Source organism: Sturnus vulgaris, chromosome 4 (genome assembly GCF_052056855.1).
Source record: "Sturnus vulgaris isolate bStuVul1 chromosome 4, bStuVul1.hap1, whole genome shotgun sequence".
Taxonomy (NCBI): Eukaryota; Metazoa; Chordata; class Aves; order Passeriformes; family Sturnidae; genus Sturnus; species Sturnus vulgaris.
Window position 1 is genome coordinate 22026393 of NC_142246.1, and position 12588 is coordinate 22038980.

The 12588-nt window shown below is 42.0% G+C and overlaps 1 protein-coding gene across 6 annotated transcripts in view; it reads left to right on the plus strand.

The window, feature by feature from the left end:
- The window catches only part of TBC1D1 (TBC1 domain family member 1), a 100228-nt gene that overhangs the window by 18331 nt on the left and 69309 nt on the right, over nucleotides 1–12588 (plus strand). The window contains exon 1 of one of the 6 annotated variants that reach the window (XM_088163263.1): nucleotides 9898–10160. The exons of the other annotated variants lie outside the window; for them this stretch is intronic. Within the exon in view, the coding sequence (XP_088019389.1) occupies nucleotides 10131–10160 (30 nt within the window). The 5' untranslated portion in view covers nucleotides 9898–10130. Of the gene's footprint in view, nucleotides 1–9897; nucleotides 10161–12588 lie in introns of those variants that run through there. 6 annotated transcript variants of the gene reach the window in all.

Consider the following 12588-nt stretch of genomic DNA (forward strand, 5'->3'; position numbering starts at 1 on the left):
TACTTCCAACAAGCCATATAAAACCTAGATATGTGACAAACTTTCCTTAGCCAGATAACCCGCAGTGACTGGCTTTAAATACACACGTTTGCACAGGCATGTCAGCCTATTCTAGAAGTCTTGATGCCAGCTTGAAACATCAGCTGAATTAGACTTCTGGCTTTTTATCTTACTTGGAGTTGTGAGTAAAATCAAAGCACTTGTATGGGGATGACACTGTGGATCTACAATGAGAGAAAGTCATACTTGATTAAGTTCTTCTTGTTTGACTGTATATTACAGCTTTTTGCATGCTAAGAGAAAAAGCTGGGAAGGTTGATTAAAACTGACCTACATTCTGCTCATAAATTATAATTGAAAGCAATGGGACACTTGAAAATTTAATATACCCTGTATGAAATGTCCTGTTTAATATCTATATCAATGATCTGGACAAGGGGATCGAGGGCACCCTCAGTAAATTCACAGATGGCACCAAATTCAGTGGGAATGTTGATCTGCTGTAGTGCACAAAGGCTCTGCAGGGGGATCTGGACAGGGTGAATAAATAGGCCAAGGCCAAGTTGCAAGAGGTTCAACATGGCAAAGTGCTGGATCCTACACCTGGGTCACAACAACCCCAGGCAGTACTGTGGACTGGGGGCAGAGTGGCTGGAATGTGGCCACAGCTGGGTGAACATGAGCCAGGGTGTGCCCAGGTGGCCAAGAAGGCCAGTGGCTTCCTGGCCTGTGTCAGAAATACTGCAGCCAGCCGGACTGGGGCTTGGCACTGGTGAGGCCACACCTTGAGTCCTGTGTCTAGCTCTGGACCACTCACACCAGGAAGGATATTGAGGGGCTGGACCAGAGAAAGGCAATAGAACTGGTGAAAGGTCTGAGCACAAAGCTTATGAGGAGCAGCTGAGGGAGCTGGGGCTGTTTGGCCCGGAGAAGGCTCAGGGGAGACTGGATCACTCTGCAACGATGTGAAAGGGGGTTATAGTGAGGTGGAGATTGGCCACTTCTCCCAGGTAACAAGTGACAGGATGAGAGGAAGTGGCTTCAGTTGCACCAGGGAAGGTTTAAATTGGATATTAGGAAAAATTACTAAGGAATCTCAGTAATAGGGTTCTCAGGTATTGGATTAGGCTGCTCAGGGAAGTAGTAAAATCACCATCCCTGGAACCATTAAAAAAAAAAAAAAAATGTGTGCATGTGACATTTGAGGACATGGTTTAGTGGTGAATATGGCAGCGCTGGGTTAGTGGTTGGACTTGATAATCTTACAGATCTTTTCGGACATAAATTGATTCTATGATTATAAAAGACCTGCTCAGATGACTTCTGAGGTTCACTTATCCATTTGAGTCTTTGCACCAGTGAACACATTGAAATATGTGAGTTAAGACTTGCAAATTATTCAAATATATGAGCTCAGACTTGCAAGTTGCAGTGGTATCTGAACCTACCAGATCACTACAGTGAAGAATTCAGCTGTCTAGCCAATTCATCCAGCTTTGTGCAGGTTTCTCCTGGAATTCCAGAGTTCCCTATTGGTACTAAGAATACCCAGAAAGGAGGAAATGGCAGAACTGACCCATTAGTTATGCATTTATTTATGTATTTCAGTAATGTACTGCATGTCAACTAATATTTTAGATTTTATTCCTGAAAATATGTACACATTTCCAAATTTTACCCACTCCAAGAGTCTTATATGAAATGATGCAGCTATCTCCCCTTCTCGGTGATAAGATGGTTAACAGAACCGGTGATGAGGGGCTGTGTTCAGTCTGTGTGGATCCATGTTTTTTTGGATGGCTGACTCAGCATGCAAAGGCTTCCATTGTTCTGGAAGAGGAGCGGAAGCGCAGTCAGCACATGTGGCTGAAATGTGCCGTGGTGACTTACAGTAGTATATCCTGAGCCCTTTGAAGTGATGCAGCTTTATCAAAACCACAAAAGAGTCATAAAGGCAAATCCTGCCTCTCTATTGTGGTGTTATATTTCACGAATGTTTTCCAGTGTGTTTTTCAGGAGTTAAAACAGAATTGTCTTAAAGTAACTAAATGTGGAATGTTGTTTGTAGTGAAACCTGGAGTTGTACATTTCTGAATGGAAAGCCAACTGAATCATGGGGAAAAGGATTTTTCAGATTGGCAGAGACAGTGTTTGAATCTTGGTTTGAAAGATGGTTTATTGCCATTTTGTGGCTTTCACTGTAATTGAAAGACACCATGACTTAGCCAAAAAATACAAAAGCAAAAGAGTCCACATCACTGGCAAAGATACACTCGATGGGTTAATAAGCCTGCAGAAGAGGGTAGGAAGGGGAGAGATTAGAAACAGTAAGTTAAAAATGTGTGCAAGGAAACATTGTTGATAAAATTTTCTGCTTTTAAGGCAGCTGAGAAGGAATATAATCAACAGCACAACATAGCAAAATAAAAATCACAGACAATTTAATGAAAAGGCAGATTTATATGCTCCATACAAACTTACTGTACATGCAGATTATTATGTTAGTAGGTTCACATTACACTGGAAATATCTAGGGAAGGACTGTGCTGCAGCTTGTAATAAAAAGGCAGGCTGGTGATGAGAAGTGATGTAGAGCAAGGGTTGGGCAGGCAGCTGAGTGCACTTCTTAAGGAGCTGCAGTAGTTCTCAGCTGGCTGCTGTAGTTCTCCCACCAGGGTTTTGTCCAAGAGCACCCGAGGCTTATGATACGAGGGCAACCTTACAGACATTAAAATTTCTTCAGCTTGATTCTGGAAAAGAACAGGAAAATATGGTATTTGTTTCCTCTTTCTGTTATCTATGCTTAAGATGCATAAGAATATAGTAACAGCTTGGTCTGTGATTTTAGTGGGGGCAATTCTCAAATAAATAGCTTTTGCACTCAGCTGCTTATCATATGTGAACTGCAATATAGCTACATTGACTGTAGGTAAGTTCCAGACCCTACACCCTGCTGAGAGATAAACCTGAAGTGATAGTTCTTATTGTTAAGCAATTCCCAGAAAAACCAAGAGTATTTTGGTTTGGGGGTAGAATAGTTAATACTTTTAAGTTTTATTTTAACTGTTGGAGGTTTTTCAGTTTACTGAAATGGGGATTGCTTTAGAGTATGTGAACTACAATATATGTCCATTAGAATCTGTGTACTGTCTATGGGGATTGTGGCTGAATTAAATAATGAGAAATCAATGCTGTTAAGAAATAGATTTATTAAGTTATTAAGTAAATTATGGAGACCTGAGAAGACTGGCTACTTTTCATGGCTCTCTGTATGGAACACATTATACTTCCCTAGTCTCCTACTGTTGCAACTGAAGTATACAAAATAATATGCCCAGGCCAGTGGGACTATTTTTGTATCTATAATTAATTATGTGAACAAAGAGCTAGGCTATAACTCTGTAAAATGTTGTATATATGATTGTTTATTTTATATTATTCATTACCTGAATGTTCTAGTAGCCTACAGTAAATATGGAGTAACCGAACTAAAATGAAGTACCATGTTATGGAAGTAGGCATTCATAAGATATATGTCTCCCATAGCATGGGGAATTGATAAATTAAAATTATGTTTTGATTTTAACCAGTCAAATGAGAGGTGTCATGTTTTCTTTATAGGTTTTCCTCAATACTTTCTAGACTTTTTTTACTCTAAAACTTATTTATTATTGTAAGTAGAAGTGCTTAGTAGTTTGGGGGATTTTTTCCCACTGTGATAGATGTAATACTTCTTTAAAAAAGAAATTATCATCAAATTAGTTGCCTTTTTTCCCCATCTGACTTGAGTTAATCGTATAAGCTTCAAGATCAACAAGCACTTTAAGTATAACTTCTAAATAATTGCATTTTGAAAATGCTTTTTAAACTTTAAGAGGTTTGTTTGTTTTTTTTTTCTCCTGAGATCTGTGGGTGCTTGTCACAAGGAAGCAGCAGGAAGCTGATGGAAAAGGGTGCAAAGTCCTTTCAGAGCCATGTATCTAGTGCTGGGGGACATAATGGCAATTTGATTTTCACGTGTTTTGCATCACAGTGTTGGGATATTTTTAAAATAAGCAGTATTGCATAATTAATATTTTATAGTTTATCCAGTTGTGTCAGTTGTGCAGGTGTGTGTCATCTTTGTGGCATCTGCTGCTCTCTCCCCAAAACCACCTCAGCATTCTGGAGAGCTCAGCTAAGTTATCCCTCAGTTTGGTGACACTGAGAAGACCAAAAGCTACTGTCCCTACAAAGAGGAAGAGCAGGAGGTTTCAGGCAGTTTCAGCTACAGTCAAGTCTTAACTGATTATCTCAATGGCTTGACCTGCTTTTTTTCTCATTGCACACTGGGAGCATCCCCATTTATTTTGAGCTCTTTGTTTTGCTTCTGTGGTTTCCTAGTTTGCTCTCTGCCTGTCAATTCTCTGCTCTGAGTTTCCCCTCCTGCTAATTCGCCACATTGTCCTTGTGGGTTTTTGCATCCAACTATTCAGATTAAAGTGGTTTCCTCACAAGAGATCTTCATAAGTCTTCTTGTACTTATCTGTAGATTCAGGCTGTGTTTATTCACTCACTTATAGATATCTGATAATTTGATTACAATTAGATCACTCAGCAGTGTACATTTCATCTTGGTCAAATGCAGACATGATTATGCTTGAGAGGAATTAGTCAGAACCCATGGCAAAGTTCCTGACAGCTTTAAGCTTTTTTTTGCTGTCTGTAGGAAGACAAAAAATACACAATCCAGCATAAAGCTTTCCAATCCAAAGTTTGCTCATCAATGTTTTTGGAAGTGTCTGAAGTGGCACAGTCATTTCAGTCCAGATGTGCTCTTTGCATCAGGTAACCCTAATGTTTATGAATGGGACCCTAAAGCTAGATTGTGTTACTGTTATGCTGATTATGTATAGCCTTGGTTACCTTTACAGGATGATGGGTTCCACGTGCTGTAAGTAGTATTTTCTCCAGTTCCTCGTTTGACTAAGGATTTCAACCAAACCCTTCCACTCTGAACTTTCCAGAGCAAATATTAAGAAATTATCCATTCTGTTCAAGGTAACTGACTGATCATCCCAGCATCTGCTATCACCCACAACTGCATTCTAACAGGGCATAAGAAAAGCACAATATGAAAGTATTTCTCTAGATACAACTTTTCAAATGAAATAAAGAATGCCTGAATACTTTTTTGTCCAAAACAGACCCATGAGGAAGAATCTGAAGATAATGGTAGCCAATCAGGAAAGCTGTTTCAACCTTATGAGGTGTTTTATCTTCTAATGGTCTCATGACTTCACTCCAGTTGATGTAACCCTGCCTCTAAGATATTACTTGCCCAAGGAAGACTTTAATTCCACTGTCTGCTGAGTGAGCAACATGGCCCACGTGCTCTTATGCTCTTCTTCTACAGATAGAATCACCTTCTCCTTCTTGCTTTCCCTCAGTCCTCTTGCTGAGGTGCAGGTGGGCCTCAGCAGATGGTAGCCCTTTTATGCTCTGACACTGTTGGAGAGAGAAGGGATAGTGGTGCTAGGGAAGAGGACAGATAGCTGATCCACCAGCACAACTCTTCATTCCCAAGTGAGAAATCCTAATATCACTTGAATCAAAGTATTTTAGCAATTACAAATCTTGTGGTGGAAAAGACAATTACAGGTAAGCTAGACCTACAGGAGAGGTTGGAAAGGACTCTGCTGCTGAATCAGTGCCCAGCAGTCTGGTGAGGAACTGTTCTCTTCCGTCTGCCACGCAGGGAGTGAATTGCAAGTTATCTCTGGGCACCGGCCCAATGTCAGCATTTTTCATATTTGCCAGAAAATTGCACTCACGATACTAAGAAGTTTATCCAAATCTGTGTAATTTCTGTTTCCACTGAGTGTCTAGAAACCACCAAGAAAGTCATTGCAGGTGCTTTGGTGAAAGCTGGATTTCATTTTTACCATGGGCAGTGGGCTCCTATGCACTTTAATTCAAAGGGACAGCCACAACCAGCCTGTGGTTAGGTGTTGGGTCGTGCTGCTGTCTTTCATTGGGGGCTGGTGCAGATCTGGTTTGGTGAAGTAGTTTGGTTTTATGATTAATATTTTGTTTTGTATTACAAAAAAAGTTTGCTTATAATTTAGCCAAAAGAAGTAACAAAGCTTATTCTTTTCTTCACCACAGTATTTATTCAGAAGCCACTGAGTTAGGCTTGATTGAGTCTTTGGGTAGGATGAAATCCAGAGGATACATTACTCTCTTGTGTTGACCAATTCAGATAAATCAATTTTTGTATCTTGCATTGTGTGAAGGTGCCATAAAAGTCCAGTGTCTCTTTAGACACCTCTGTTTTGGTATGATTTAGTGCAGCTTCATCTAAGAACCAAAACCTTATTACATTTTGAATTCATATGACAAACACTATTCTCACAGTAGTTACTTTCTCCCTGATAAAGTAGAAACCATCACACCTGGAACAGGAAAGGATGAGACAATACTCAGGGAAAGAACAGTGAGAAATAAGTGATAAAGGATAAAAATTGTGGGTGTTTTAAAACAAAGACCAAATATTGGAAAGGGATAATTAATGGCAGGCATATTTTTTTTCTTGTATTTTTTTCACCTGAATTTATCAAGACCTTCTTCTGTACAGGAAGGAAGGAAGGAGATAAGTGCAAGTTGCAAGTGAATGTGGATAGAGGGGATGATTCATGAGAAGAATAACTGCCAAAATGTGTTTAAATACAATTCAGAAGAAAAAAACTGTAAATGGAAATGGCATTTGCTTTAAAATCACCACCAGTGGTAACACAAGAGCAACAGGAGAGGCTAGTTGTTAGGTATCACAGTTGTAGCTATACCTATAATGCAAGTTCTTGCGAGACATCATTCAGTGATGACACACTGTGAAGACTCACAAAAATATTTATGGCCATAAAACTTAGAGAAACTTAAATCAGAGGAAAATGAGTGAGAAATATTCCTCCTTTGAGTTGAAAGGTCAACTGCACCCTCCTTTCTTGTGTGTATTTCCTTATGTCTCCCTTCTCTTTTTATATCTCTTTCATTCTCCAAACGGCTTCTTTTAATGGAGAAAAGATAATGGGAGTGCTTGTGTATGTGCAAATTTATGTAGGACATCTGTAAAACAGAAAGATCACCTTTCTGATGATGTAAGCTTTAAGTTGTAGCTTTGAAGTATTTTAATTGTTGCTATTTTCAAAACAACCACAAATATCTTGCTAGTACTTTCCATGATAACATGGAACAGCTTATAAGACTGAGGGCTTTGTTTTGATTTTTAAGAGATCATACACTTGGATAAGATGGTGTCAAGTGCTACTTACTATTTATGCAATACAGATGTTATTCCCTGACCCTGAATTTTTCCATTACCCCAAAATGGATATGTAGTATTTTTGGAGAGACGGTTATCTACTCGAGCCAAACTTAAAATATTAAGATATAGAGGTTCTCTTTTTAGAAATATGAACATCCTGAAAAATGAATGCAGTTATTGTTCCCACTACATTACTAAATGTATATTTTTTGGAAGGTAGGCAACACAGTGACCTTTTCATTTACACTGAAGAATTTTATGCATTACTAAATGTTTTTATAGCTGAACACTTAAGCCTCACTTCCAGCTGTTTCCCAAATGCCAAAGTGTGCCCACTTCTCCTTCCTTCAAGGCCAGAATCTATCATCTTTGTTTCCAGGTGAACTAAAGCAGCGACAGCAGTTATGTAGCATGCCTGAAAGTCATGTTAACAGCAGAAGCTGGAATTCATTCATTGTTACTCTATCTCCTAATTCAGAATCTTCACCACAAGACTACTCTTCTTCCCAATCCTATAGAAGCATGTAGATGTTTTCAGAGTGCATTTCAAATCATACAAATATCACTATAACAACTACATGCAACAGGTTTCAAAGTTAAGTAGTGTGAAGTGACACACTGGAGGTGGCTATTTGATCCAGTTGCAGACAGGGTGAGAACCCAGATATCCTGACTGACATCAGTGTTTAATGTGGACTCGGGGTAGATGTGTAAATTGTTAGTTTAAAATTGTGTAAAGATGTCAGTCAGGAAGGGAGAGCTGGAAAAACTCCCAAGCTGGCGGGATCTCCTCGGAGAAAGGGGAAGAAATAGTTATTTAGTAGTAATATTGTTCCCACTCATCTTTAGAGAAATGAGACTCTTGAGACTCTCATCCTACCATCAAATATAGTGGCTATACTGTACAACTATGAGGAGCATTCTGCCCAAATATAGTGGCTATACTGTACAACTATGAGGAGCATTCTGCCTTGCTCGTGCCCTCAGTTACTTTATGAAATAAAAGCAGACCTGGTTCTATACTGCAGATGGTAATATTTCTAGAGTTCATGTCAGGTTCTGAGTTTAAGGCACTGAGAACAGAAGGTTTTTTTTCATGTATGTGCTCTGTACATCATGAGCAGAGTAGCAGCTCTGTCATACCAATATACCTTTAGAGACTGGTACCAGAATGGATATCGGTCATATTCAGTCATTTATTTGGCTTATGGCTAAGAACATCTGTAAAATCGAAATGTGCATGGGCCACTATCATAATGACAGAGCAAGCCATTGGCTATCCTTGTGAATTATCTGTAATCTATAGAACTAGTAGAAAATGTAACTCTATTCTCCTTTTATAAAGATCTGAAATGTATTTGTTAAGGTTTTCATTTCAGAAACTAGCTTAGGTACAGCCTGAGAAGAACCGGTTTTGTATTGTGCCCTCATCCCTCTGCGGCCCATTACAGACATACAGCAGTGCTGGGACCCTCATCAGCATCACGTTAGGAGGTGATGGAGCACTCTGGCAGCTTGCTGCCTTGTTTGCTTTGCATCAACCAAACCCAGGGCTTCAAGGTCATGCAGTCTGGGGCAGGTGCCAAAACTACCCCTTTTCTACCTCAGCGAGCTGTGGGATTGGCTCTGCTTCTCCCCGGCCCATGTGTGTGGATGTCACTCTTTTGCCTCCTGTTTACATTTAATAACTCAAACAACTGGAACAGTGTCAGCTCTAACCCGGAGATCATTCCATTGCCCATAGTGTGCAAATGCAAGCATATGCAGGGCATTCTCACAGTGGAGTAGCTCTCTCAGTGAGAGCGTCTTTGGGCAAAACGAAGAGCTGAATTTGGCACTTCATCATCTAACTTTGACCAGTTGAATTTTCTCGAGAAGTGTATAGCAGACTTCTATGCTTTCCTGTTGTGATTGTGCAAATCTAGTTCTTCATATTGTTTCTCTGAGGTGGTGGAAAATAAAGGGCTTATGTTTTGAGCCCAGTGGATTATTTCCTGTGAATTCCAAGCCTTTTTTCTTTCCTGGTTCTGTGCCCGTCCTCCAAACTCAAGAAAATTAGTAGTTTCAGGCAGCCCTACGGCCACTGAATAGGGGAGGAGGGTGTTCACAGACAGCTCAGCCGGAGCAACGACAGGAATGAGCATTCCTGGCTGAGTGGCGAGTAACATCCCTGGACCTGCCGGAAACATGTACACTACTGTCTGGCCTTCCACGGCAGTCTGATTTCTGCGAGTTGAGCTGCTAGCGTATGATGTCAAATGCCATTAGCTAACACGAATGGCAAGACAGACTGGAAGTGTAACATTTCACAGTGGTTTCAAACACATGATTTTTCGCTTGATCCTTTAATGTTAAGAATAGCTTCCATGCCGGGATGTTGCCAGAAAATTTTCGTTACGAATCCCGTCGTCAGCGCTGAATTACGTGGCCAGGCAGCGCGAGGCGGTGGCCGGCGGTTTTCTGCGTTGCCGGGCGCGCCGCCGTCCCGAGCCCGCTGCCGTCCCGAGCCCGCTGCCGGGCGGCCGCAGCCCGGGCGCGGGGAGCCCCGCCGGAGGCGGAGCGCGGCGGGGGCGGGACGCGGCCGCGGCCCTTCCTTTCCCTTCCCTTCGCTTCCCGCCCCGCAGCCCCGCGGCTGCAGCCGGCGCCGCCACGGGCAGTGTCCCCGGCGCGCAGAGCTCGCGGTGCCGGCGCTCGGCGGCGAGAACGCTTCGGGAGCCCGCGCGGGCCGGTCCCCTCCCCTCCCGGCACATGAGGCGGTGGCAGCGGCGGGCAGGAGAGGTGGAGAGGAGCGCCCGGAGCCGGCGATCGCCGCGCCGGAGCCCCTAGGATGTCACCATTGTTCAGCTGGGTGGCCAAGGTAGGAGGCGCGGCTCCCTCCGCGCTCGGAAAGTAAAGTCCAGCCTTAGGGCTTGCAGATGTTCACGTGTAAATTTCAAGGCAAGTCAGTCATCTCTCGGAAGGGAGCAGACCCCTGCTGTATTGTTCAGCCAGGGAAAAGGAGGAGCGCTCAAAGTGATCAGTAAACTCAACCTGCTGTCAGACATGGCTTGGGTTTAGGGGCTAAAGGCGAAGCTGCAGGTCTGGCCGACTTGCCCTGCGTTGCTGCGGATCTGCAAAAGGGGAGAGCTGTAACTAAAACTGCTCAGAAGGCCTGATCTTAGTGCCTGTGGAAGTCTAACGCTACTTTTGCACTCTGGGGAATGTGTAACAGCGCTCCCACTGTTTGTTTTGGAGTCTTTTTTTTTTCTATGGTTTTTGTCATGCTCTGAGTTTATGAGGAACAATAAGTTGGATTTTAGTGGGACACATGTTTAACTGTGACAATGCATGTGTCGTGCTGGCTTCTTCATCTGTGTGTCTAGGGCTTCAGTAGGATTTTCCACTGTAACTGAAATTACGTATGGATGCAAAGCAGTAAAGATCGTTAAAGATGTCTAGAATATAGTTTTGAGCTGATGTTTTTAAAAAATTTTAGAGTAACAGTCATTCTGAATTTAAAATGAGGTGCAAATGATACTCTGTCTCAAGGCACAGTTTAACTTGTAGAAGAGGACAATTGTGTGAATCAGCTGTAGGGCAGTCAAGAGCTGTAGGTTCCTTGAATAATTAGCTGGGGAAAAAAAACTGTATCTTGAAATTCAACAGACAGTGTAGGCTGCTAGGCAGATCACATAAAACCTGTTTCTCTCTGTTGTCAGGTGTAAGTGGTCAGTAACTTAATTACTTCTGCATCCCCGTTCCTGAATATTTAACAGGTGAAATACCTACCCTTGGAAGATACTAAGAGGGAAGTGCTTCATGTGTGACTGTTGCCTTTGTTCCGATTCTCTAGAAGATAGAAGGATTTGCTTTAGTCTGTTTTGAAAGGAGACTACTGACTTTTAGGCACACCTTGAAAATTCGAAATGTATCCTCTTTCCACTTGCCTTTTTTTCTCTGGGTGAAGACCTGTTGGGTGGAGCACGTGTAGTTACCTCTCCTGTCACTCCTCAGGCTCTGTCTCATGCATAACATAAGATCCAGTTTGCCGTCTTATCTGAAGGAACGATAACGGCTGATGCCTGTCCCGACTTTTATAAAAATGTCCCGGTTTCCTATGCAGGTGGCTCCTGTCAAAGATGAGTGGTGCCATTGAGTACGTACTTCAGGGATGCCCCCAAGGGATGGCTCATTTCCTTCCCTCATTGTTCACTTGTCAGCTTGGCAAGGCAGCTGGTAGGAGAGGAGTTGGTGTCGGAGGAGGTCAGAACTTGTAGCGCACGGAGTTCAGTGTGTTTTTAGAGAAACAAGCTCTTCCAGAAACACACTTCTGACTGCTTTTAGGAGTGCTGTCTGGGCTTTCAAAGCTAATTGTTTCAATGCTGGTTCCTCACAACTTCTTAGTTTTATTCTTTTGATGGCCATTAATCGTCAGCACTAATTTAGGAGGGAAAGCAAGGCAGTGTACTTAGAAATATAAAATAAGGCTTGTTAATAGAGAAAGCTTTCCCACCTGCCAAAATCTGATCAGTAAAAATGTAGGACCTCTTGCTGTGGGCTTTCAACACAAATGCAAGTCTTTCCAGTTTTTATGAGATGGTGGTCCATTCCAGAACAGGGAAGGACTGTGGGATGAGGGGAGGAGGAAACTGCCCCTCTCGAAGGAAAGCTGTGCCCTTACATCTATTACTTAAAAAATGAGTGACTCCATTACTTAAGTGTTTAGTCTCACCAGGCAAGTCACCAGGCCTGCAGATAGTTACGTGTGAAGAAATTTACTCCCATGTGCTATGAAATTGATTTCCCTGGTGTTTGTATAAACATTACCTTTTAATTTAACTTGTTTACACATTTTTACATACAGTTTTACCCAGCTTGTCTCTTACCTACACACAGGCTCCTCAGGGCTGAGTTTTGCAGTGCTGCAAGGTTCAGCCATGGGGCCCATTCTGGGCTGGAGGATAAAGCCCTGCTTGAGTCAGATGTGGGTTGATGTTGCCCCCACTGGCCATATGGATGCTGGCTAAGCGCCTGAATGGTGACTCTATGGATAATGAATGCTAAAGTACTGACTTGTTTTAGTCTCCTAAAATTATTTAAATAAAAAAGAATAGTCATACCTGTTTTTCCTGCATGATTTGATATGAAGTTAGACAGCTGGTTTAAGGGAAACCTTTTGACTAAGCACCTAAAAGCACAGGCTCTTGAAAGTGTAAATTATCTTTGCACTGTTCTGAGTAGAAAACAGACATGCAGAGTTTTAGTGGTGAACTGGCACGTTATTAATTCATTAGTAGGAGATAATA